Here is a 21,331-nt window from a genome sequence, read left to right as displayed (position 1 = left end):
ATATATATATATATATATATATACCTGTATTTATATCCACTCTTGCCAATAGCAAAACAGTGTGTATATATATATATATATATATATATATATATATATATATATATATAAATATAAATATACACACAATTTTACACCTTCTTGTCACAGCCTTGCCTCCTCCGTAATTTCACACTGATTTACTGCTAAAAGACTAGCGGTAATATATTACTGCTGCTAAACACTGCGTTTTGTACACATGCCCACAACCAACATGGAGGACACGACATTCAGCATGTCAACAAGCTTTATTAACACGTGAACATTTTACTAGACGGCTTGCTGAAAGTTTACGCTATCGTAAGGCGACGAGAGGGTTTGGCACATGCGCAGTGAGAGCGCGGAGACACGTGTGTGTACATGGTGGATGTCCCGGAGTAGTGGGAGACGATAAAAGGAGTGAAGGAAACAAGGACGTCTGTAGTACGGTGAGCGCAGTTTTACCTTGGATATAACATAGAACAGGCTCGGTGTACACGGGCTCCCTAATGTGTGTATATGTGGAACGAGCTTCCTATAATAGGGATAATATTATTTGCCACTCTTAAAAATCACTTTGCCTTAGTTTAGACTTGTGTGTAAGCAGCCATGCCTGTGAACAGTGACCTACGCTCAGAGACATAATTGTGGCACTTCACCATTCACTTCAGTGCAACAGATATCGTTTTTAGCACAGGGGCAAAGCAACCACGACATGTAAACGCATGTATCTGCTGCTACAAAGACTGCTTAACTGCGTATTTTTATCCCCCCCCCCCCCATTTGCAAGTTTAAATGAGGCCTTAGCTAAAGGTTTTATATTCAAATGCATTCTCTGCATTAAAGCAGAACTAAAGCTCCACTGTAAGAAAACCGTGATCAGACAGGCTTTTATTATAAGGTCACTTCTGCAATACTGGCTTGCTCACTGTCTTTTCGGTGCTGTAAACGGAGCCGCGCATGCGCAGCTCAGCTTGCATGTCTGTCTCTGAGCACCAGGATGACTGGCTCCTACGTAAGTACAGGAGTGATGTCATCCTGCGTCGAAAAGGCCTGAAGGCCGGTGTTCCGTGAAAAAAACATACCCGTGAAAATTCCCTACCCTCGTCACTTCCGGTGCACCTACGTCAGGAGTGTCAAACTCAATTTCATCGCGGGCCGCATCAGCATTATTGCTGCCCTCAAAGGGCCGGTTATATCTGTAGGATTAGATGTCCAGAGCACCCCACACCCCCTTACACTCTACATGAGATGTCAAGAGCCCCCCCACCATCAGAAGTCGAGTCACCCACCCTTCCTTACATCTCAATGCACCCCCTTACCTTGTGCTGCTGCCAGGAAGAAGATGCGGGTGGATCTGGGAAGAAGTGCAGGGTCTGGAGAACCAGAGGAGGGCAGGAGTCAGCTTCCAGAGTCTGCTGAATGCTGAGACCCGGGGAGGAAAAGGACAAGATGGTGTTGCGACTGCACAGAGAGGTGCAGGATCTGTAGGAGGAGTTCTGCCCCCCTCTCTGCTGCAGATTGCTGAAAAGGGAGGGGGGTGGGCAAAGAGGAGCCTCTCTGCAGCTGCACAGGGGAGTGCAGGATCTGGCAAAGGAGTTCAGTTCTCTCTGCTGTGGACTACAGAGACAAGGTGGGGGCAGAGACAACAGGGGGGTGCCGCAGCTGCAGGAGAGGTGTGAGGGCCACATGAAATTGCCTGGGGGGCCGCATTCGGCCCGCAGGCCTTGTGTTTGACACCTGTGACCTACGTCATTGAACAGCTGAGCAGCTTACTAGTGCGCATGCTCAGAGCTCCGGAGGGTAGGGAATTTTCACGGGTAGTGTTTTTAAACGTTACACCACATCAGCTGTTGCCGCTGCAACATAAAATCATCTCCGCTCCTACCCCTGTGACTTCCCTGATCTCGGCTACTAAATGTAAAAGCGGCGGCGGGTCTATGAAAATATAAATCATGGAGCCGAGATCTCAGTGATTTATATTTTCATAGACCCGCCGCCGCTTTTACATTTTGTAGCCGAGATCAGGGAAGTCACAGGGGTAGGAGCGGAGATGATTTTATGTTGCAGCAGAGATGTTTTAATGTAACCGCGGGCAACAGCTGATGCGGTGTAACGTTACATAACACTACCCCGTGAGAATTCCCTACCTTCTGGAGCTGTGGGCATGCACACTGCTATGCTGCTCAGCTGTTCAATGATCTATGTAAACAGGAAGTGGCGAGGGTATGGAATTCTCACGAGGTAGGGTTTTTTAACGTTACACCGGGCTCAGAAGATGATGCCCTCGCCAGCAGGGGGGGGGGGGGCGTGATATCGGTGAGTAATAATCCTCTCAGTGGTTCTGAAGCCTTTTTCACCTTAAGCCTAGGTTCACACTAAGGCCGGTTTGAAATTGTGCGAGTTTAGCTGCATTTCAGTCCAATATCTGTGCGGGTTCCTACACAGATGTATATTGAAATCACTCCCTAAAGTCACCAAAAGTAGTGCGGAAACTACTTTTAGGAATCGGTGTGGCGCGTGGCAAAGTCAGCCTTGCACTTATTCGGACGGTGCTATTGTCGTCAATAGGCTCCAGTTTGGCATGCGATTTGACTTGCCAAATTAACTCAATATGAATGTAGGCTAAAGCTGGATACACACTTTACCAGCTGTTGCGGAACTACACATCCCATGAGGCACTGTAAAACTGACATTCACAGAAATGACTAAGCATGATGGGAATTGTAGCTCCTGAACAACTGGAGGGCCATAGTTTGAAGACCCTTACACTATACAATTGTCTTTTAGATCTTTTCCTTTAGATTTACCAAAACCATATAATATGAGGTCAAACCTAAACACTTTCAATTTGTATCCAATCAAGCAGGCCCTTGCACTACATAGCTGAAAGTAAAGCCCCGTACACACGTACTGATCGTTGGCCGAACGATCGGCCGTCTTTTGTCCAGGGCTGTCCTGTCCGCTGAAAAGTGCAAAAGACTGCACACGAATTTTGTCGGCCAACAACAGCCGACTGCAGAAGTAATGTCATGTGATGGTTAACTTTCCTTGTCTTTTTTCTTTTCTGAGCATGCCTAGTCTTACAAATCTGCTGTCAGTCGGCCGAAATCTGTACTGACTGGCGAACAATCGGCCGTTCTGGTGTTGGCCTACAAAAATTTTAATGCCTGCACGACAGATTCTGTTCGGCCGAAAATGCGCTGTCGGAAGCTTCATACTAACAAGCCTACAATCGGCCGATCGGCCGGCGGCCGAATATTTGCGGCCGACAATCGCTACGTGTGTACGGGGCTTTACCAAAACCATATAATATGAGGTCAAACCTAAACACTTTCAATTTGTATGCAATCAGGCAGGCCCTTGCACTACATAGAAAAGGTAAATCTGAAGGAAATCTAACAACAAAAGTTGTATAGTGTGTATCTGCTGGGTTCGCACATGTCTGGCTGTGGTTTGCAGTCTGGAGCGTTACTGTTCACCGGTTCAGGTGTGATTCAGGGTTGAATTTTTCCCCGAATTCACACCTGAATCAGACCTAAAAATGCACAGGACCCTTGACACAGAAACCTTTTCAAAAATGCATCGCGGCCATCCCAGATATGTGTAAACCGGCTCCATTGAGAGCCAGTCACATTCATATGCGGATTGGATGTGGTTAAAAACGTATCCAATTCTCATATATGTAAACCCAGTCTTATACATTCCCCCCCCCCATTTTTCTTACCTGAGCCCGATCTGATTTAGCAATGTGCCCTCCAGCTACTGTCTCCCTTCTCATTGGGCAGATTGATAGCAATGGGAGCCAATGGCTATCAAATGCAGAGGGGCAGGGCCAGGTCCCGCTGTCTGTGTCAATGGACGCAGCAATGGGGCTCGGGAGCGAGCACACATGGGTGCCCCCATGGAAAGCGACTTAACGTGTGGGCACACGCCGAAGAGGAGGGGCCTAGAGCACTGGCAGGGGACCCCAGAAGAAGAGGATCAGTGCTGTTCTGTGCATAACCATTGCACAGAACAGATAAGTATAACATGTTTGTTATTTAAAAGAAAAAAAAAAAACCCTTTACAATCGGTTTAATTCCAAGGTCATGTAATTCTGTTTTCTTTTTCTAATTGTTAGAGGGAATTTTCTTCCAAAAGTAAATACTTATTAGACTACCCTTGTAAAAAGAAAATTCAATACATGTAAAAAAAAAAAAAACACGGCAGACTTGATGGATCACCATCACCATCTCGTTTCTGTGTGTGCCTCCCAGCATTTTAGTGTCTGCTTCCAGTAATTTGTCCCTGAATGTACAGGGCCCTAAACATGAGTACCACTCGGTACAGCATTCAGCATATTTCAGCCTGCTATAGACTTTGACAGGCTGCAGGCAACAGGGCTTGATGCTGCACCTGTGCCCCCTGGGCACACTAAAATGCTGTGAGGGGCACACAGCAGCTAGACACCCCTCTGTGCAAGAGGCCATAGACTTAAGTCTCGTACACACGCAACGATTATCGGCCGACCGATCGTCCGTCTTTTGTCCAGTGTTGTTGTGTTGGTTGGAATGTGCCTAGACTGCACACAAATTTTCTCGGCCAACAAAAATCTACTTCAGAAGTGATGTCATGTGCTGGTTTACTTTCCGTGTGTTTTTTCATCTCTGAGCATGCCCAGTTTTGCTCATCAGATTTTTGTCTGCCGAAATCTGTACTGACTGACGGAAAATCGCCCGTTCTGTTGACGGCCAACAAAAATTTTATAGCCTGCACACCAGATTTTGTTCGGCCGAAAAGTCGGAGTCGGTTGTCGGAAGCATCATACTAACAAGCCGAAAATCAGCCGATCGGACGTTGGCCGAAAATTCACGGCCAACTATCGACGCGTGTGTACGGGGCATTAGACCTCAATCACAGAGCGCGTTTTAAACCGTAGGCTGTGTTTACCAGCATGGGGATGCACAGGGGTTGTGTGCAACCCCATGCTGGTAGTCCCCTAGCTGTCAGCTGGGATGCAGTGGCTGCACAGACACAGCCTCTGCTTCCAATGTGACATATGTGCAGTGGCACAGCCCTGAATGCAGGCCTTAAAGGGTAAGTTCACCTTTCACAAAAAAATGAAAAGGTGAACTAACTGCACTTATCCTGGCCACCCCTCCAGACCCCACTGCACGTGGCAGCCATGGTGCTTCATGCTGCCGGTGTAGCGGTCTGCAATACACAGTGTCAGAATTGAGTATCCATCATAAGGCACACAGTGGCAAGCACTTACTGGTCAGCAAGACCACGCTGACCAATCAGAAGCACTTCTTTCTTCTGAGACACCTTACTGGAAGAATTTGTTTCAGATGCGCTTCTCACTGGCCAGCAAAATCACATGATCAAGCTGACCAAAAAGTGCTTGCGATTGTAAGCATTATAATGGATTCACATCCTGGTGCTGTGTATTGCTGTATATAGACGACAACATGGGGCATCACAACCATTATGTGCAGTGAGTCCCAGAGCGGTGGCCAGGGTATTTGGAGTTAACTTGCCTTTTAATTTTTTGTGTAAAGGTGAACTAATGCTGGTTATAGATAGATCAAAATTCAGCCAGTTCAGTAAGGACCAGCCAAATTTCGATCCATGTATGGCTATTGCCACTCTAGAGTCCCTGCTGTCAGAATATAATGTCACAGAGGGGGGGATTACCCCGTGTACCTTGATTGTGTGGATGGGGAAATCCGTTCATATTTTTTCACCAGCTTGCAGTCTGATCGTAGGGAAAAAAAAGGAATTTATGGCCAGCCTACCCTTTAAGGTGCGCTCTGTTGTATTTATATTGAGCAACATATTCCGCAATGTTTTTTAAAATCTCTGGATTTGTTGAGTTGATAATAAAAATGTCTTCTTTTTTTTGTGCGTGTTATTTTTCTACAGTCATTATCATGGAAGCAAGTAAAAGGCAGTTTAAATCCAAAAGGACACCTCAGAATACATCTCCCAAGAGTACTACTTTTAAGAAAAAAGGTAACTTGCTTTATTAAATTCCTAGTTGAAATTGACTTGATTATAGCATTGTATTCCCTTGCAGCCGATCTTCATCTCTTGCAGAAGTGCAAGTAGAATATTCAACATCGGGGATATTGGATACCTGGATCTCTCTATTGTTCACTGTACAGTGCCTTGAAAAGTATTCATACCCCTTGAAAGTTTTCACATTTTGTCATGTTATAACCACCTTTCGCTGCAATTACAGCTGCAAGTCTTTTTGGATATGTCTCTACCAGCTTTGCACATCTAGAGAGTGAAATTTTTGCCCATTCTTCTTTGCAAAATAGCTCAAGCTCTGTCAGATTGGATGGAGAGCATATGTGAACAGATATTTTCAAGTCTTGCCGCAGATTCTCAATTGGATTTAGGTCTGGACTTTGATTGGGCAATTTTAACACATGAATATGCTTCGATCTAAACCATTCCATTATACCTCTGGCTGTATGTTTAGAGTCGTTGTCCTGCTGGATGGTGATCCTCTGCCCCAGTCTCAAGTCTTTTGCAGACTGTTAACAGGTTTTATTCTAAGAATGCCCTGTATTTGGCCCCATTCATCTTCCCATCAACTCTGACCAGCTTCCCTATGCCTGCTGCAAAAAAGGAAACCCACAACATGATGCTGCCACCACCATGTTTCACGGGGGGGGGGGGGGGGGTGTGGTGTGTTCAGGGTGATGTGCAGTGTTATGCCCCGTACACACATGCAGATTATCTGCAGACTTACCAAAACCATATAATATGAGGTCAAACCTAAACACTTTCAATTTGTATGCAATCCGGCAGGCCCTTGCACTACATAGAAAAGGTAAATCTGAAGACAAAAGTCTTCAGATAATCTGCACGTGTGTACGGGGCATTAGTTTTCCGCCAAACATAGCATTTTGCTTTTAGGCAAAATGTTAAATTTTGGTCTCATCTAACCAGAGCACCTTTTTCCACATGTTTGATGTGCCCCCACATGGCTTCTCGCAAACTGCAAACAGGACATTTTTTATGGCTTTCTTTCAACAATTGTTTTCTTCTTCCCACTCTTCCATAAAGGCCAGATTTGTGGAGTGCACCACTAATAGTTGTCTTGTGGACAGAGTCTCCCACCTGAGCTGTGGATCTTTGCAGCTCCTCCAGAGTTACCATGGGCCTCTTTGCTGCTTCTCTGATTAATGTTTTCCTTGCTCGGCCTGTCAGTTTAGGTGGACAGCCATGTCTTGGTAGGTTTGCAGTTGTGCCATACTCTTTCCATTTTCAGATGGTGGATTGAACAGTGCTCCGTGAGATGTTCAAAGCTTGGGATATTTTTTTTTTTTATATACAATATAACCCTGCTTTAACCTTCTCCACAACTTTATCCCTGACCGATCTGGTGTGTTCCTTGGCCTTCATAATGCTGTTTGTTCACAAAGACTCTCTAACAAACCGCTGAGGGCTTCACAGAACAGTTGTATGTATACTGAAATTAAACTACACACAGGTGGACTCTGTTCACTAATTAGATGACTTCTGAAGGCAATTGGTTTAGTTTTGGGTATCAGAGTAAAGGGGGCTGAATACAAATGCATGCCACACTTTTCAGATATTTATTTGTAAAAATTTTGAAATCCATTTATTATTTTCCTTCTACTTCACAATTATGTGCCACTGTGTTGGTCTATCGCATAAAATCCCAATAAAATACATTTTAAGTTTTTGGTTGTTTCATGACAAAATGTGGAAAATTTCAAGGAACAAAGATCAGCTGTGAGAAAGGCAGTACTGGTGAGTTTTATAAATTTGTACTTCGCTGTGAAGTGTTTTTGGTACTTTTTTACGCTGTGAATAGGTCTCTTTTAAGGCTGACCAAAGACCAAGACTATTTTGTGGTAAATGTGTTAGATTTTGGAGTATATTACCCAGAAGCAAATTCTGGAATGCTTGGTAAATAGCTATGTCACATTGTGGATAAAACATGTCTGAATCTCTTTCTGTCTCAGTGAGCTTGCAATGAAATCTATCCGTTAAATACACTCATTAGGGTCTGTTAGTTACACTTATCCTATATAGCAATATAATTGTAGAATCTGGGGAAAAAACGTGTGCTGATAGCATATGTTATCAAGGTAGACATAGTGTGGACCAGGCTCCTATCAGTGCTAGCAAGAGTTAAGACTCCTCAACCGATTTTCATTAAGAAAATTGAAGGTATTACATTTATGTTTACACATACAAATTCAACTTTTCTCTCATTGTAATCCAAACATTTTAAATTCGCTTAGGAACACGTTTTTTTTTTTTTTTTAAATGGGCTCATTGCTACCTTTTGACTACTAGTGAAAATTTTACTTTACCTGATTTTTTTTACAACTCTTTATTTTAAAGAATATGCATCATAACAAACTGACACATTTTTACATCTAAGGTCAAAAGCCATCATGTACAACATAGGCCAAAGTGCTAACAAACATCTCCAGAAAGATAGATGACAATCAGTGTTCATAGAAAAAGAAAATTACTGGGTGAAATATCAGGTCTTATACAATGTGGCAAAATATACAATAGTATGATGCTACCCAGCATTTTCCAACTATGAAATACAGAGAGAGGGCAAGCATAGGGTATTCGAGGGGATACCCCGTAACAGGATTGAGAGGAAAAAGAAAGAGGTATACGGGTTTCTTCCCAGGGGAAACCATCAACAATGGGGGGAGGGGGTATAAGGAGAAAAAGGGAAAAGCAAAGGGATGGCTAACATTGAGAATCAACAATTACGGGAGCATTTCCTAGGTTATCATTCCAGCCCAATCCTGATTCGTTACAGTCAGAGGTAATTTTCCTTAAAATTTTGAGTAAAATATGATGATGTTTCTTTTCTACTACAGCCACCATTTAAGGGTATAGTTGAACCGAAACTGTTGCAGTTTTATAAATTGCAAGCTGGAAGGTTTTTTTTTTTATTGCACAAGAGGCATACTACAGTATGTCTTGTTTGTAGTAAAAGCTTCTTACCTGTCTGTTTACAATATTTGTGCGCATATGCATAGGAGTTCATTCATCCAGGAGTTCATTCATCCAGGCACCCTGCAGAAGCCAGGACTGTACACTTAGCTGCACATATACACACAAGAAAAGATTGCAAACAGGCAGCCTCAGCTACATACAGTTTATACAGCACATCCAATGGCCACAAATGCTAGTGAGGGAAATCATTTGTTTGGGCCAGCTTGGACCAAACTATCTATTTAAACTGAAACTAAAGCTGGAGATCCGCTTTATCTTCAGGGTATAGAGGAGCATGTGGTCTCCTAGCAGGATGTAGTGCTATGCCTAGTGTCACCTGATGAGGACAATGTCATCAACTCTGTGTAAGCTCTGATACCCATCCATCATGGAGTTTTTACAGATGACTCTGGAGTGGCAGGAAAGCTCAGTGAAGGGGAGGGCTAGTAAAAATTTCCATCACTTTGCCCTGAATCGGTAAAGTGTCAAAGATTATTTATTGATCACCCTTCAAAGTGTTAGTAAACCACAATTTTCTTTTCTTTTTTTTAACCCTATAAGACAATGGCATGCATACTAGCAAATTATGAAATGCCTTAGAACGAAGCCCTCCAGTGTCGCGCTGTCACTGCTGAAGGCACCTCCATCTTCACCCGGTCTTTCTTCCAGGTTTGTGTCCTCCAGCCGTCTGATTGTCCATGCGCGCGGAAGTCATGGCCCATGGCATGGAGCTCTGAAGGGACAGCTCGGGTATGCCATCCCTTCATAGTGCATGCGCCGGTGATGTCACCTGCTGCATACAGTGAGAATATCTTCTTAAACCGTGGAGGTTTAGGAGATATTCACTGTACCTACAGGTAAGCCTTATTTATAGGCTTACCTGTAGGTACAAGTTCAAAAATAGGGTTCACTTCCACTTTATATGTATATGTAAATGAATGTATCATGAATGAATCATATGTATATGAGTATGTTGTATTATAATTTATGTAGAATAAAATATTTTCTTTTGTCATCTTTTAGCATTTGGCTCCCCAAAAAATCATGGCAAAGATACTGGACAGAGTACAAAGGGAAATACCAAAATAAATAAATTTGAAAAGGGCAAGAAAATGGCTGCTCAAAAAGGAGGCAAAGCTGGTGTGAAACAATTTGCATCCAAGAAGGCAAAACAGGGGGATGGCTTCACAAAGAAGAGGAAACGTCCAGCAGAGGACCAAGAAGGCAGTAAGTTAGGTCTACATGTGTTCCACTGGCTAGGAATTTGTTGATAAAATTATTTCAGATTCAACTATTCTTGTGCAACTATATTTGCTTTCATTGTATGCCATTAATTGTGAAAACTGGATATTTGTTTAATCATTTTTACAAAACAGAGTTACAAATGTATTTATGGTAGAGCTAAAGGCAAAACTCTTTTTTTTTTTTTTTTTTTTTTTAACAGTAAGTCAGAGTTACAACCCCTGTCAGTTTTTTCTTCACCTGTGTTCCTCTTGATTCCCCTTTACTTCCTGTCCCATAGCCAAAACAAGAAGTCCATGGGAACTAGTGTCCATTGGAAGAATTCCCCCCTCTATTCTGATGACTTTCCAAAATTTGGAATTTTCTTTCACTCTCACAGAACAGAATAGAGTGAGTGACTTACCTTTATGGGGGGCACAAGCAGCACTAAAAACTTGATCAAATCCCTCTTTACTCACTATCCAATATGTAAAAAACATTTTGCCTTTAATTATTATTATACAGGATTTATACAGCGCCAACAGTTTGCGCAGCGCTTAACAAAATGAAGGCAGACATTACAGTTACAATACAATTTGGAACAAAAGAATCAGAGGGCCCTGCTCGTTAGAGCTTTAATCTCTTAATCCGTTTTTTTGTATGTGTGTGTGTGTACAAAGAATTTTGGTTTTGCTTGTCCACAGTAAATGTGTGTGTATATATAGGAACTCCAGTCAAATGTTTTTTTTTTCTAAGGCTCGGAAGAGATAAAACCTGTCAGACAAAGGTGTCACAACTGGGGCAGATAGGAAATGTCTGGAACTCTTCTGTTATCTTTAGGAAGATTTCCTTTCACTAACTGTTGGACTGAACTTAAAGATTCTAATTCTTGCCAATACAGTATAACCAAAACAAAAAAAGTTTGAGTTCCACTTTTGCTGGTTGCAAGGGGGCACACGTAAAATCAGTAAAATTGAATGTATTCTTTAAGACACTGCCAGTAGTTCTCTGGTAACGGCAGTACCAGCAAATTTTATTACGTATTGAGATGTATTTCTCAAGGGACGTGTTCATAGAAGGAATAGTCAAAATATTTATTAAAAAATACTACTAAGCATCACTGTAGCCTAAAGCAAATCTAAGCCCAATAACAGAAATTTAATATTTTGCACCTCACCAGTCAAAAAAAATGTAGTGGCTACAATAGTTTTCACTTTTCATATACTGTAGACTCGATTCCACATAAAAGTGGCAAAAAGAAGGTTAAAGTATAACTAAAGGCCAAACTTTTTTTTTTTTTTTTAGTTTTGTATAGAGTGGAAAGGGATTAGAACGCCTATCAGTTTTTATTGCTGTCTGTGCCCCCGTTAGGAAGATTCGCCCTCTCTATTTGTCCTGTTTATCATTATCACCGAAAGGGAAAGTAATAGAAAAACCCAAATTTTGGGTTGTCCCCAGAAAGGTAATAGAGGAGAAATCTTACAATGGGAACACTAGTTTGGGTGACCTGGGGGTCCCCAAGGAATTCCCTTAATTTGCAAGGATTTCCTCTCACTTCCTGTTTGGCTATGAGTCAGGAAGTGAAGAGAAATATCCGCATTCGGACACAGATGGCTAAAAAAAAAAATCTACCAGGGGTTATAAACCTCCCTTGCTCTATCCATAGTCCATAGCTCTTTGCCTATAGTTCTACTTTAACATAAGGCTTTGTATGGTATAAAAAAAAAAAATTACGACCTCTCTAAAATTAAAATGTATTTATCCCTGTGGTTCATGTCAGATCTGTCCCTGTGTAAAATGTTTTGGTTGAATTTAGAACTTCAATGCAAATACATTTAGGTGAGTATTTGAGAGATATAAACAATAAAGAGAATACATTTTAAAAGAGAAGTATTAGAAGGAAAAAAAAAAAAAACCCCACTAACATTCATACTCACCTAGCCTGCTGTCAGCTGGATATAGGTCAGAACAAAGTGCACTCCTGTGATCCATAGGGGCAGTATGACCAAAATGTGTGTTTCCATATGCGTTTTTCGCACACCACACAGGAACAGCTTGCAGGAGCGCATGTGTGCCATTAATTGTTAATGGGACCCTCATGCATCCAACAAATGCATATGCGTTTGTGGCCACCAGATTTTAAAAATGTAATTTTTAAACAAAAATTTGTATTTTTTTTTTGTGTGTTTAGCAGTCAATTGAATTAAATGAGCTGTCAAAAACATGGCCCGCGCACACACCCACATGTTATGGTTTGAACCAGCCCTAAGAATTAAAGTTATTTTTGCTCCTAATCTGTCCCCTAGGAGGCAATTTTGACAGTGCTGCCACAAAAAGAAAGGATGTGGATTTATTAGCTGAACACATTAAAGCAGTATTAAACCCCAAAGCAAACATTTTATCATATTGCAGCTTACCAGTTTTTAGATGTGATGGCTGTATTACATTTATTTTTTAGGCTTGCTTTCTTTTGTTTTCACCTGGTGATCTGGCCAGTAAGGGCGGCTTCACACTGCCCCGTTATGCTTTTGCGAAAGCGCAGCTTAACCTGCAGTTTTTGTGCGGGTTAGCTGCGCTTTCCCAGAGACTTCTACTATGGTTTTTGTGCCATTTTCGAAAGCACATCAAAACTCTTGCATGCTGAATCTTTGATGCACTTTCTGAAACCGCACTGAAACTGTGGGACATCATAGAAGTCTATGGAAAAGCACAACTAACCCACAAAAAACTGCCGGTTATCTGCGCTTTGCCCAAAGCACAGTGGGACCACTTCAAGGGCAGTGTAAAGCCACCCTTGTTTTTCAACAGAACAAGCTCTCCTGCAATTGTTTCATAGTTGCATAGTAGTTAAGGTTGAATAAAGACGATAGTCCATCCAGTTCAACCTGTGTAGGTGTGTGTGGACGTATTCATTTCCCATACCCCTGAATGTTTTGATCTTGGAGATGTATGTCCAAGAGTCTTTTAAAAGTAGCCATACTCCCCGCAGTTACTACCATTTGTGGAAACGAGTTCCAAAATCTTATTGCCCTTACTGTAAAAAACCCTTTGCGTAGCCTGAGGTAAAATCGCTTCTCCTCTAATCGCATTAAATGGCCTCGTGTTCTCTTGCACTCCTTGCGACTGAATAGTATTTTTTCTATGCTGAGATCACCGTTGAGGTATTTGTAATTCGCTATCATGTCCTCTCTCAGGCGTCCCTTCTCTATAGAGAATAAATCGAGCGCTTGTATACGCTCCTCATAATTTAGCACATCCCAGCACATTCCAGTTCCAGCACATCCCTTCTGAGGATTGGCGACCAGAACTGGACAGAATACTCCAGGTGTGGCCGGACCAGAGTTTTTTAAAGTGGTAGGATTATAGATTTATCTCTGGAATATATCCCCTTCCTTATGCACGCCAATATTCTGCTGGCTTTGGAAGCTGCAGCTTGACATTGCATGCTATTGCTTAGTCTATCTTCTACTATGACTCCCAGATCTTTCTCCATTCTTGATTTCACCAAACGTGTATTTTGCGTTTTATGTTTTTAGTCCCCAAGTGCAATACCCTCCACATTAAACCTCATTTGCCATGTAGTTGCCCACTCTGTTATTTTGTTCAAGTCATTCTGTAAGATTTCTGCATCATGATGTGAAGTTATTGCCCTGCTTAATTTTGTGTCATCTGTAAAAACGGAGATTGAGCTAGTGATCCCATCCTCAATGCTATTTATGAAAAAATTGATCCCAGGACTGAGCCTTGGGGCACCCCACTTATCATTCCAGACCAGTCTGAGTATGCGTTATTTATTACCACCCTTTGGACATGCCTCTTTAACCAGTTTTCTATCCAAGAGCAAACCGTGTGGTCTAAGCCTGCAGACCTTATTTTGTAAATTAATCATTTGTGGGGGACTGTATTGAATCCCTTAGCAAAATCCAGATACACCACATCCACAGGTCTCCCCCCCTATCTAGCTCACGGCTCACCTCCTCGTAGAATGTTAACAGATTGATCTGACAAGAACGTCCTTTTGAAAACCCGTGCCGATTACTGCTGATACTGTTGACTTTATCAAATTCGTGGATATAGTTCTATATCATCCCTTAATACTATTGACGTCAGGCTGACCGGCCTATAATTGCCCAGGATATGCCTCTGCCCTTTTTTGAATATTGGTATCGTGTTCGCTTTCCTCCAGTCACCTGGTACAGTTCCTGTCAAAATACTGTCTGTAAAGATCAGGAACAGTGGTCTAGATATAACCTTAGGCCTTTCACACGGAGCGGACCGTATTGCGATCCGCTCCGGCACTTTTGTTTTTTTTACGGACACGGATGACACTTGTATCATCCGGTCCGTATGTCCGCATATCATCCCATCCGTTTGCGGATGATATACGGACATAATGTATGTCTATGGGATTGCTGATGTCAGCGGATGACACCGCTGATATCCGATTTCGCATCCTTTCCGTTTTTTAAACTGAAGAAAAATAGGGTTCTGTTCCGTTCCAAAAAACGGAACAGAACTGAAAGGACGCAAATCGGATTTCAGCGGATGGTCATCCGCTGACATCCGCAATCCCATTGACCTGCATTATGTCCGTATATCACCCGCAAACGGATGGGGTGATATATGGACATACGGAACGCCCATGTGAAAGGGGCCTTACTGAGTTTTTTTTTGAGCACTTTTGGATGCACGCCATCCGGTCCTGGTGATTTATTTGTGTTAATGTTATCAAGCCTTTTCATGATTTCACCCTCTGTTAGCCATAACGGCATGTCCTGTGAATTACTGCTAACCATACAGTCATGGTCAGTATATCCCTTCTTTTCCTGTGTAAAGACTGAGGAGAAAAAAGCATTTAGCACAGTTGCCTTCTCTGTGTCCTCTGTAACCATCCTCCCATCATCGTTAATTATGCGTGCAATATGCTCTTACCTCGATTTTTTTTTTTTTTTGCTGTTGATATATTTAAAGAATTTCTTTTTTTTTTACAATTCAAACGGTTCCTTTATTGACTTAAAGTGGAAAGACACATTTACAAGATAACAATACCATAACAGTATAACAGGAGATACAGTAGCAAGCAAATAATACTGCAGCAAAACAATACAATCACAGAGGAGTACAGTTTCTAGCCCTCCCTCCGCACCTCTTCCGGGGAACACCACATTCATAGCAGGGCCAGCACCTGCACCTAGCTCATAGGTGCCAGCCAAGGCTGCCAGACCCTGTCAAATTTTTTAGGACAATTGCGCAACAGGTAGGTCAATTTGTAAAGTGGCATAACAGCATCTATGGAGTGTTCCCAGGAGATCACCGAGGGGGGGGGGGAGGGGCGATCCATTTCAGAATTATCTCTCTTGGCATAATACAACAGATAATTGATGAGCAGTTTCGTGGGCCTAGGTCTCTGATCATCGTCATCGATACCCAAGAGGGCCAGAGCAGGCGAGACCGGAAAAGAGCCATTCCCAACCTGTGATTAATAACATCAAAGACTTGCAGCCAAAACTGTGCTATCTTAGGGCAGTCCCAAAACATATGGAAGAAAGTCCCCTCCAAAGTCAGGCAGCGCGGGCAATACGGAGATCTCTGGGGGAAGATCCTATGTAATCTCTGAGGGGTGTAATAGGTTCTGTGCAAAAACTTGGTCTGAATCAATCGATCTCTGGCAGAAATCATCAATTTTGTACCGGTCTCAAAACAATCCTCCCAGTCTTCTCTGTCCAGGTCAGGAATATCCCCCTTCCAGGAATCCCACAGTTTGTCCATACGGGGAGAATGAGTACATTGCAGGGTAAGATAGAGGGAGGAGAGCGGCTTGGCCAACACCTCATGAGCCAATAACTCCTCTACCGGGTCCATCTCCAGGGTTAAACCCTCAGGAAACTGGGCCCGGAGAGCATGTCGCAGCTGGAGGTACCGAAAGTACATCCATCTCGGCAGACCCCTCGCCCTTTGAAGATCAGAGAAAGGGAGGACGGAGCCAGCCGGACACAGGTCCCGGAGAGTCCGCACTCCATGCCTAGCCCAAATCTGGGGGTCCTGCATAGACCACAAATGCTTTAGGTTAGGGTTCCCCCATTTAAAGAATTTCTTAGGGTCCCTTTTACTTTCCTCTGCTATATGCCTCTCAAAGTCGATTTTAGCCTTCTTGATTTCGTATTTACATTTCTTATTCGATTCCTTGTATTGGTGGAAAACCGATAAAGTCCCATCCGATTTATATCTCTTAAAAGCCATTTTTTTCCCCTAATAAGTTTTTTACATTACGGTTTAGCCACCCTGGTTTGGCCTTGGCTCTGCTTAATTTATTTCCCTTAGGAATGCACTGTGAGATGCTTTTGTTTTAATATGTTGCTAAAGCATTCCTATTTTTCCTCCGTTGTCAGTGTTCCTAGGATTTGGTCCCAGTTTATTTTCGCTATCATTAAGCACAATGTGGGAAAGTTTGCCCTTCTGAAGTTTAGGGTTCTTATATTCCCCTCTTGCCTTGCTATCTTGTGATTTACGTTAAATGTATCATCCTGTGATCGCAAGAACCCAAGTTGTCCCGGACTCCTACCTCCTGAGATTAGATCTGGGTCATTAGTAATGAATAGATCCAGCACTGCAGTCATTCTAGTAGGAGAATCCACCAACTGAGACATGTAGTTGCCTTGTAAGATATTCATGAAGAGACTGGCCTTTAGTGAGTGTGCAGTCCCCTCTTCCCAGTCAATGTCTGGATAATTGAAGTCCCCCAATATGATGACTGGCCCCAGCTTTGCCGCGTTACCCAACAGTGATAGAAATTCCAGCTCTCCACCCGACCCCCGGCATAACTACTCTAGATATGTATCCTTGCTTTGGCTGAGACCCCTTCTTCAGGTCTGTTTGGGGGTCCATCCATGCATTGTGACCTAGGCCACACCTACATTTAGTGCGTGCGTACCCTCAATGCTTCTCAGACGGGGCGCCGGGACGACCCCCTATACGTATCACATTGTTACCTGTTACTTGATTGTTATATGCTGCAGTTCTGTATTTCAATGCGACTAGTTCTATCAAGGCATGTACCTAATCTTTCAACCGCATGTTACTGTACCGTATTTCTTTTGCCTTTAATAAAAACAGTTTAAAAAGAGAAATTCCAGCTCTACCTCCTCCCTTTGGTTGGGATGCCTAGAACATAACCCCACTATTACTTTTCCCTTTACTTCTTCCATATGGAGTTCTACCCATACGGATTCTAACTCCATACTCATCCCTTCCATAATATCACTCCTCTCTACCACCCTTACATTATTTTTGACATAGAGACATACCCCTCCTCCTCTTTTTACTTCCCTGTCCTTCCGATACACAGAGTACCCTTGGATATTGGCCAGTCAGTCGTGTGAGGGGTCGAACCAAGTTTCTGTTATTCCCACAAGATCTATTTCCTCCTCATGTATTAACATTTTCAACGCATCCATTTTATTAGCTAGGCTCCTGGCATTTGCATATACCCCTCTTAGTTTTGTAGAAGTGGATAGAGAATTGTACTTCTGTTTTTTCCTGTTTGGTCTGAGGTTTGTCCGCACAGACCCCCTAGTGGTTGTTGCTATGGTTCTACTGTCAGGACAAACATTTTTATCATTGACGGGTGTTTAAAGTGATCAGCATTTATTCATAAATTCTTCATTCTTCCAAAAGGAAAAAAAAATATTTTGCTCTAACTGCTGTGTAGGTTGGAGTTTGGCTTTAATTTGTTAGTCTATCTAAATCAGTTAGTTCATACAACACTCACCTTGCCCTAGATTAACAATGCTACTGCCTGCTGTGCCTCTGTATCCAGAGAGGGGGAGGTGTGTTAATGGCCAGATCACCAGGTGAAAACAGAGGGGAGAATAAAAAAATAAAATGGATGCAGCCACCACATATAAGGATTGGTAAGCTGTAATATATTAAATATTTGGTTTTGGGTTTAACCCTTTCGCTGCTAGAGCCATTTTGCACACGATAAAAAAATAATTTTAGCCCTGAAGATTACATTAAACACGCAAACATTATATATTTTCTGAAAGCAGACACCCTACAGCAGGTGTCTCCAAACTAAAGCCCTCCAGTTGTTCAGGAACTACAATTCCCATCATGCCTAGTCATGTCTGTGAATGTCAGAGTTTTACAATGTCTCATGTGACCTGTAGTTCTGCAACAGCTGGAGGACCGTAGTTTGGCGATCCCTGCCCTAGATAATAAAATGGTGGTAGTTCCAATATTTTTTATGAAAAAACACATTAAAGTGGGCAAACAGAATGCAATAAACTACTAAAATTGTTGGTAAAATATAAAAGACGAGGTTATACCGAGTAAATTGAAACCTTTTCACATGTCGGTGCCCCGATGCATGCGTTTACATTTGTATGTGGGGTGCGGGATCTAAAACAATTTGGGGGGGGGTTGGGTTTATGTGCTTGGGTATAACTTTTTTTTTTTTTGCTTCACTTTTTTTTTTTTTTTTGTTTCATTTCATAGGGGACAAAATGTCCCCTATGTGATGATTTTTAAGTGACCGGTTCTCTTTATTGAGACCCTGCATGTCTCCTCCTCCTCCTTCCTTCCTTGCTAAGCTAGCTGGGGACACTGAGAGGCTGACCCGGAAGTGACGTCATACATGTCACTTTCCAAGTCACAGCAAGGAGGAGAAGAGAGCGGACATGTGTCCACCCTTCTCCCTCCCCTCTACCCGCTGGCACCTGCCGTGTTGGTCCCAGGCCCGCAGATCGGCAAGTGGAGCCCAGAATACGTAGCAGGGGCGCCAGTATCGTGGGTATGTGGAGGCAACCGGGTGGCAGCGCTGCCGCCCGAATGCATCCACTTGACAGAGAAGAGTCTGCCAGTCAGTTTTACACACAATCCCAGTGACTGCAGCCACCGGATTGTGTGTGAAACCCCCTCCCCCGCTGTCAGGTTAAGTTCCTTTGGACTTACTACTGAATCTAAAGGCTTAGTTCAATTTTTGGCCCATGTTTCATGTGATGTCCATATTTATGGTGTAGGATGGAACATTGTCATAATGGCCAATCCTCAACCCCTCCCTCCAGCCCTGTAATTTTGTTAATGTGGGTGCATTTATTACATTTTTGCAAAAGGTCCATGGACTATGCTTTTAATTTACAAGTGCTCCTGTAAGTCCCTTTGGCACACTGTCTACCCTATTTCCCATTGATGTTCTATGTATTAGAAATGCAATGGTTATTATTTAAGGCAGATTGATTTAATAATAATAGAAACTTTTAACACCATACATTTTTACTACTATTGCCTCAAGTTCCAAAAAAAGATGTGTGAAATTTTCACTGCTTAAAAACGGAGCTAACAAGGGGTTCATTTGCAGTGGACAGAATGTCTTATTTAAACATTTCAATGAAGGCTCCTCCATACCCCCACAATGTCTATCAATGATGTGGACGAAATGTGTAGGTTAGTTGACCTAAAGTACTGGTCCACCCAAGCTGCCACTCTGTATGCATCTGGTCCAGACAGAATGGTGTAGGTGACTACATTGTCATTTTTAATGGTTAAAGGTTTATACATTTTAGTAATATTTTTTACAATTCTATATGTTTCGATAAAGTCTTAAGTTAACCTTCTTATTGCCATCTTGTGGATTTGAGTATATAATTGTGCTCTTTACAGGCTTACGTCCTGTATTGTTGATCAGACCATTAAAAGGGCAAAGGGGGAAATTCCAGGTGTTTTTCTTTTATTGTTTTAGGTAAGAACATTTTTAGCAAGTACAGAAATTACCTGTTGATCTTGCCAGCAATACAATGTCCTCATCCCATCTGTGAACTGAAGAGACCGTAAAAACTTTTTTACGTCTTATCTTGTGTAAACTACTAGTCCCATCAATCCACTTCGTAATGAAAATGAATAAAGGCAGACATGTTTAAAGTTGATCCTGGGTGACATCCATAGTTCCCTCCATAGATACAGTGGAGAAACAAGAGTAGACACAAAGGGACAGAAAGGGTTATTTACAGCATTATATGGTGAACATCTAAGCGCCGGTTCACACTGCAGCGACGCTACTTCGCACCGCGACCTCGGAGCAGCCGCCACGGACTTCATAACATTGAAGTCTATGGCGGTCGCCTCCGGGTCGCCCCAAAGAAGCTCCGGACCCTTTTTCTAGGTCGGAAGCGACTTGTGTCGCTCCTATTAGAACGGGTCCGCAGCTTCCCTATGGGAGGCGACCTGCGGCGACCTGTGAGGCGACCAGGTCGCCCTAGTGTGAACCGGCACTTAAGGACTGATGAGTTCCAATATATAAACTTTTTGGGTTTAGATATGCTTTTCTCTAAAATATTTTGTTTTCTTATAAAAAAAACGTCACTTTATAGGTGCTACTGTAGCCAAACAACTAAAACGCACATTTTTAAACTTAGAATTTTGCTAGGCACTGGCTATCAAAGTCACATTGGCCACATTCTCATGCAGAGCTGGCTTTACCAAACGATAGCACCTTCAGTGCCTGCCACTTCATCAGTAATAGCTATATCATCATGTTGAGGCAACCCCATGCCCAATGTTAAGTCTGTCCAAAACTACCAGAACAAATGTTTTAGTTACCTACAGTATATAGTCATATGTAGGTTGCGTAGTGCTGAATCCTAGTTCTGGGTGAGTTCAGGCCTGCCTTAAACAGTGATCACTATCATTGCAAGTCTAAATTCAGCTTGCAGCTGGTCCGTGGCAACTAAATAGTTTCAGGGAAGTTGAAGAATACACAAGTGGAGCATTGTTTTATATATTGGTTTATACAACACTTGAAGCCCAACTGCAGCTTGTAAGTCTGTAATCCTTATGAGTGCTATTCTCTTGTGAGCCCCAACCGTGTGATGACACACCTGCAGGACTCCCAAAAGGAACAGTGCTGCAGGTTGGAGGCGAAGGTCCTTAGGACACATCATCGGACAGAACTTCAGTATTGCAGCAAAAGCTAACTTTTTTTAATCTAATTTTAACAGAAATGCAGATGCAGAAACAAAATTTCTATTAACCTTCATTCACCACTTCTGGACTGGAAGGTTTTAACCCCTTAATGACCAGGCCATATATTTTGATATGGCACTGC

The 21,331-nt window shown here is 42.6% G+C and overlaps 1 protein-coding gene across 1 annotated transcript in view; it reads left to right on the top strand.

Moving 5' to 3' along the window:
- Nucleotides 1–5,947: 5,947 nt before the first annotated feature.
- PUM3 (pumilio RNA binding family member 3) overlaps nucleotides 5,948–21,331 on the top strand; it is a 130,812-nt gene continuing 115,428 nt past the window's right edge. Inside the window, exons 1-2 of the mRNA XM_082244197.1 lie at nucleotides 5,948–6,015; nucleotides 10,033–10,236. Of these exons, the coding sequence (XP_082100323.1) occupies nucleotides 10,122–10,236 (115 nt within the window). The 5' untranslated portion in view covers nucleotides 5,948–6,015; nucleotides 10,033–10,121. The remainder of the gene's footprint in view (nucleotides 6,016–10,032; nucleotides 10,237–21,331) is intronic.

The sequence above is a fragment of the Pelophylax lessonae genome (assembly GCF_965119305.1).
Source record: "Pelophylax lessonae genome assembly, chromosome: 1".
Taxonomy (NCBI): Eukaryota; Metazoa; Chordata; class Amphibia; order Anura; family Ranidae; genus Pelophylax; species Pelophylax lessonae.
Note: the sequence above shows the minus strand (reverse complement) of the source record. Positions and strands in the feature narration are given on the sequence as shown.